Below are 6,554 nucleotides of genomic sequence, written 5' to 3' on the forward strand. Positions count from 1 at the left end.
CGGCATGTTGTATTCACACTTTGGAGCACTGGGTTGAAGTTTGGTCCCTCTTTTCCTGTGGAGATATAAACAATACCCTCCCCTTGGGTGGGTTAGTGCCCCGTGCCCCCGCTACCCATTTCTTCCTTATTTTAAGATTGTTTTGTCTCTTTGGGGTCCCTTGCAATCCCAGATGCACTTGAGGATTAGCTTTTCCAATTCTGTACAAAATTATGTTGGAATTTTAATAGGGATTGAATTCTATTGCTTTGGGTGGCATTGACATCTTAACAGTATGAAGTCTACCAATCCATGAGCATGGAATCTTTTTCCATTTATTTGAACTGAGATTCTCTCAACAATGATTTATAGTTTTCAGGGTAGAAGCCTTATTTTCTTTTAAACAACTTCCTTGGTAAAATGAATTTCTAGTTATTTTATTCTTTTAGACCCGGTTTTAAAAAGAATCATCTTCTTTATCTTCTTTTCAGATTTTTGTTATTTACCGGTGTATAAAGACACAACTTTTATTTACTTTTAGTGTTGTTGGTATTGTACCCTGAAAATTTGCTGTGTATATATCCTATAGTAGCTTTCTTGTGAATTTTTTGAGGGTTTTCTAGATATACGTAGTACCATGTCATCTGTGACTACGCATGGGGCATTCTTGATTCCTAGGAATATGTTGGAGCTTTTTAAAACTCTCTGAGTAGTCCTGGGGGTTGGAGGGGCCCAGTGGTCAAAATGCTCAGCTGCTACTGAAAGGTCAGCATTTCAAACCCATCAACTGCACAGTTTATGGGTTGAGAATGATGGGGTGATCGGATTCCGTGAAAATATCAGCCTTGCAGACTCCATGGGGCAGTTCTACTCTGTCCTATAGGTTTTCTCTAAATTGCAATCCTATCCGTGACAGAAGATTTGCTTTTTTGTAGACATCTCATTCTGCAGTTTTTGGTCAGCTTGTAGTTCGCCCAAACTGTTATTGCCATCCAGGCATCACTAATTATGTTTGATAAATGCCTCTGAGGAAATTTAAGAGAAAAGTTTGTTTGATTCAAATTCTTTTTTTTAATACTTTCATTGGGGGCTATTACATCTCTTATCACAATAATTGTTTAGAATGAATTGTAATTTTGATGTGTATTAGAAAGATTAATAAGCCATTTGCATAGTTAATTCTATTCATTAAAACAATTTTTAAACTGCTTTTCTTTTATTCTTCCATACCCATGTCACAGTTGAATCACCTGTACCTTTTATTAGTGCTGAACGTTACATTTAATTATATTATTATATTTATAATATGCTATAATATTTTATGTTTATTTTTCCTCACTTTTACTATGATCTTTCTTGACCATCTTTGTAATATCTTCTGAATCCCAAGCACTTAGCATTATACCTGGTACTTGGTAAAAGCTCACTGAATACTCATTCAATAGAATCAAATTTCTGCTTTCAGATTTTTTTATGGATTTATTGCGTAGTTTTACCTTTAGACTGAATAAACGTTAGAACCATGTATTCATTGGGCCTCAGTGAAGGGAAAACTATATAAAACAAAGTTAAATAGTTTGTATATTGAGTCACCATTTTAGAGGATTTCCCTTATAATGCCTGTGAGTGTTATATCGTACCTGCCTTACTAGTTGTGGTGCTGTGAGCTAGACATGGGGCTGCTGACTGCAAGGATGGCAGTTTCAAATGCACTTGCTACTTCATGGTTGAAAATTGAGGCTCTTAAAGATTTACAGTCTTGGAAACACCATATAGGGTCACTGGGAGTTGGAATTTACTTGATAGCAGTAGATTTTTATATTGACCAATTGGCACATTAGTGCATAGTTATATTATTAAACATTTAAAATGAGAGTTAAAAGTTTGAGATGTATTTGTGGAAGTTTTGGAGATTCCCCATTTAACTGAAATCTTCTTTCAAAAATACCAACAAGTGCTTCTTCTATGTTATCCTTATTTTTTTTCTCAAGGTTACAGAAAACTTTATTAAATAAAAATATTTTTATTCTTATCCTTATTCAAGGCCAATACATATATGAACTCAGGGTCTCTGTCTTTTTAAAATAGTTTTATTATTATCCTTATTTTTGTCTATTCCCCACATGCTATGCTATATAAAATCAATGAAGTGTTATCAAAGCAGGATAAAATTTTATTTGTCTTAAATTGCTATGCGTGTGCATTACTAAATGTGTGTACACAAACATCATTTATTTAAATTTTATATACTAAATAGATATTTAAGATTGTAACTTTCAGATGGAATTTATTAACACAATCATGTTCTCCACAGGGCTTCAACTGGCACAGTGGCCACCCCTCGCCTGGCTCCCACGGGTGTCAGTTGGGCTGACAAGGTAAAGGCTCATCATCCAGGCTCTTCTGCTTCGTCAGATGTGGCACCCACCCAGTCATGCCCACTGATGACCATGCCGAAGAATTCCCGAAAAAATGGCAAGTGGCTTGGGGTTTGCCTTTTTATATACTTCATAAAGTGCATACTGATTTCATTTTTGGAAACCTACCTTAGAGTTAGCTATTTATCTCTTTTATTATAAATCTGTAAGTATGCTATATTAATTAACCTTACGTAAAACAAAATAATCTTAAAGCTGACGCATAACGACTTTTCAGCATGTGCAGCAGTTGATAGGGATCATGCTGGTTGTGGGTGTGCTCTGAGTAAACTTTAAGGACAGTGACTTGTGTGTCAGTTAATTTATAAGCTCCTTTGACTTCAAAAAGGTAGACCATTTTCTGGCTTAAAGAAACGTGGATTGTTCTCCCTCTCTGTGGGAGAAAGATGAGGCTGTCGGATCCCATTAGGAATTACAGCCTCTGAGACACTACAGAGGGACACTGTGAGTCAGAATTGATGCAGTGGCAGTGGGGTTTGTGTGGGTTTGTACCTTTAAGTACTATCTTCATTGATTGATATATTTGATTATTAAATACTGGTACTGCAAAATAATACTCCCTGTTCCTCTTTCCTCACACTGTATTTTTCTGTGCCCTCAGAATTTAGGGAGAACACGTAAATATAAGGGCAATTATTTGTAAGGGTCTACCTGGAACAATTTGCCCCAGAATAACTTCCTTCCTTAAAAAGTGTTTGACTGTAGACATCCAGAAGGGATTTTTACTCATCTGCCGCGCAAGACCCCTTAACGAGCAGTGACAAGTAGGGAGTGTCTAGATGAGATGGGTTGTCACGGTGGCTGCCACAGTGGGCTCAAACATGACAACAGTCGTAGGAATGGCTCCGGACGCGGCAGCGTGTGGTTCTGTGCATGGGATCACGATGAGTGGAACCAACTTGACGGCACCTACTCGCAATGATAACTTCACAGCAGAAACTGTGGCAGCCAGAGACATTGCAGTGACAGGTGCATGCAAATAACTTGGAAAGCTAGATAGAGTTCTATGTCCAGGAAATACTATATATACTTGAGTATAAGCCAACCCAAATATCAGCCAAGGCACTTAATTTTACCAAGAAAACCGCATTAAAAATGTGCTGAAAACTCAGCTTATACTCGAGTATATACGGTTATACATGTTGAGAGAGCTTGTCCTCAGCAGACCTTAACTAAAAAGCTGTCCAGAGATTTTTCCTTCAGATTGAAGGAAAATAATCTCAAATGGAAACAGAAATGTTTAAGAAAAGTGAATAACAATAGTTTGCAAATATGTTGGTGACATTATTTGAGCATTGATTACATGAAACATAATGTCCTGAATTATACGTAGAATGTAAATTGATGACAATAACTCCCCTCCCCCCTCCTTCAAAAAAGTGAAAGGAATAAGTAACATTTAAATTGTCTAGAGTGAAAAGGGTAGACCAGGTGCCCTCGTCTTCAGCTGAAACAGCCCTGGGTGTGGCAGAAACCTGAGGAGTCTGCCCCAGCTGTATAAATCGGACATTGTGAGCATTTTAAACCTTACAGTGATCATGTAGTTCTTTTTAAGTTTCATTTTCCTTTGGGCTAACGGAAAGACTTACAGACGGACTTGGATCTGTTTTCAAGTCGATAAACACGAGTGTACTCGCATGCACCCGGCTTTTCAGGGTTGTGGCTTCTCTGCTCCGTGGGGTCTGGGCTCCGTGTAGTACACGCAGGCGGCAGATTGATTTTGTCTGCGTGCTTCATACTATTCATCACATCTCCGTGTCGGGCTGAAAAGAATGACCTCTGGTGATGGATAGATAGCCGTGTTGCTTGGATGTGCTGTGCTCATAGAGGGAGGCATGTGCAGTGCGGCTGCCTGAGGTCCAGTAAACGCACGGTGTCCTTGCCCTTTAAGTAGTGCTTTGATGCACTGCTTATGCTGGAAGTTGTTTCTCCCCTTGGAATGTAAGTAAAGCTTAGTGTTCGTCACCAATAAAGGGCAACACTAAATTAAAAAATTTATTATTAAATGCCACTACTGCTAGACTGCTCCTACTCTTCCTTACCCTTTTATATTTTCAAGAAAATAAATTTGTAATGCTTGTGATTCCACTTGGGCAAAAATCTGAAGATCTGAAATAACTTTCTATCTAACCATTGATCAATAAACAGCTACTAATGAAAACAAAAGGATAGAATTTCTCACTTAGATTGCCCTGACTCATCATCTATCAGTTTGTTGTACTGTGGTGACTTGCATGCTGCTGTGATGCTGGCTGGAAGCTGTGCTGCCACCATTTCAAACACCAGCAGAGTTACCCAGGGGTTATTGTTGTTGTTTTTTAATCATTTTATTGGGGACTCTTACAACTCTTATCACCATCCAGACATCCGTCCATTGTGCCAAGCACATTTGTACATTTGTTGCCATCATCATTTTCAGAACATTTTCTTTCTACTTGAGTCCTTGGTATCAGCTCCTCATTTTTCACACTCCCTCTCCCACCCTCCCTCCCTCATGAACCCTTGACCCCATGGGGGTTTTAGTGGGCTTCTCTACTTAAATCAGACGAGGAAAAAGGAAGAGGTGGGCCATTTCTTGAACCTCGGGGTTATGCATTGGACGGTGACTGCATGGTTGGCAGTTTGGAACCACCAGCAGTTCCTCAGGAGAAAGACTGGGCTTTCTCCTCCCACACACAATGACAGTCTCGGAAACCCACAGGGGTCACTGTGAGTCAGCATTGACTGGTGTCAGTGAGTTTCCTTTTTTGGGGTTTGGGCCAATTCTTAAAAATTAGCTACTGAAAGCATGACTAGCAGTAGAACATTTGAATTAGCTTATCCTAAATCAAGGATGCATTTATCAACTCCAGGAAATGCCTAAGAAGAGTGAAAGAATATATAACTAATAACCCAATGGGAGGGACAATAGAATAATGAGAATATTTGACTAATCGAAAAGAAGATAGGATGAGATAAATAAAACTCAAAATATAAGATGGTAGATAGAAATATATCTATATCTATATCTATAAAAATGTAAATGAATATAAAGTATAGCATCACCCAAGTCACCAGACATGACAAATTATATGCTGCTTATAAGAGATACATTTTAATATGGAAAGTTTGAATAAAAAAGATGGACAGATGTTCTGTGCATATTCTATGCAAATCAGACCTGATATTGGACAAAGTAGTCTAGAAATATTTTAAAGAGGGATATAAGTTTTTTTCCTTGTGAATTGAGTTAAGGTTTACAAAGCAGTTCAGTTTTCCATTCATATACCTGTTGTTTCTTGTCATTGACTATCCGTACAATGTAGCATCGCTTGGGTCACAACTGATGCAACAGCACCTGACCACTGCAACAGAGAGAGATGCCTGCTCCTCTGCATTCAGTTTCCCGGTGATTCTTCCATCTGGATACTTTGTCCTACTATGCCCCTAGTCCACGAACCCTCCGTCTTGCTGTGTCTAAACTGCTGTGCTAAACCCACCAAAGCAGATATTGGACAACCTAGACAAAGTAGGCTAGAAACATTTTAAAGAGGGATTAAACTTTTTTTTTATTGTGAATTGAGTGAAGGTTTACAGAGATCAGTTTTAATTCATAATTCATATACAATTTGTTTAATAATATTAAATTATTTCAGCTATGCACTTGGAAGTTCTCTATTTGATCATTACAAATTATAAGTATCTGTTGGAATTTTTTACCTTTTCCTTATTTTATTGAACATTTTCAAACCAACCTCAGAACTGTCGAGTCGATTCTGCTTCATAGTGACCCTCTCGGACAGGGTAGGACTTCTTTTGTGGGTTTTTGAGGCTATGTCTCGATTGGAGCAGAAAGCCCCATTTTTTCCTCCTGGAGTGGCTGGTGGGTTTGAATTACTGACCTTGTGGATTGAAGCCAAATGCATAATGCACGTGCTACTAGGGCTCCTTTTGACTATAATAATTATAAGTAATTTTAAGTCTGTCCCTGAAAAATCAAGTACGTATCTGAATTTACCATTGCGTTTGTTACTTAAAAGGGGAAATGAGGAGCTGATGCCAGGGGCTTAGGTGGAGAGCAAATGTTTTGAGAATGATGAGGACAATGAATGTACAAATGTGCTTTACACAATTGATGTATGTATGGATTGTGATAAG

The 6,554-nt window shown here is 38.2% G+C and overlaps 1 protein-coding gene across 1 annotated transcript in view; it reads left to right on the forward strand.

Annotated features, from left to right (window-relative positions):
- Positions 1-6,554, forward strand: part of SCAPER (S-phase cyclin A associated protein in the ER) — a 346,349-nt gene that overhangs the window by 31,248 nt on the left and 308,547 nt on the right. Inside the window, exon 4 of the mRNA XM_030889085.2 lies at positions 2,294-2,468. Within this exon, the coding sequence (XP_030744945.1) occupies positions 2,294-2,468 (175 nt within the window). The remainder of the gene's footprint in view (positions 1-2,293; positions 2,469-6,554) is intronic.

The sequence above is a fragment of the Echinops telfairi genome, unplaced genomic scaffold, assembly GCF_000313985.2.
Source record: "Echinops telfairi isolate 266 unplaced genomic scaffold, ASM31398v2 ScPeMD7_7475;HRSCAF=8513, whole genome shotgun sequence".
Lineage (NCBI taxonomy): Eukaryota > Metazoa > Chordata > Mammalia > Afrosoricida > Tenrecidae > Echinops > Echinops telfairi.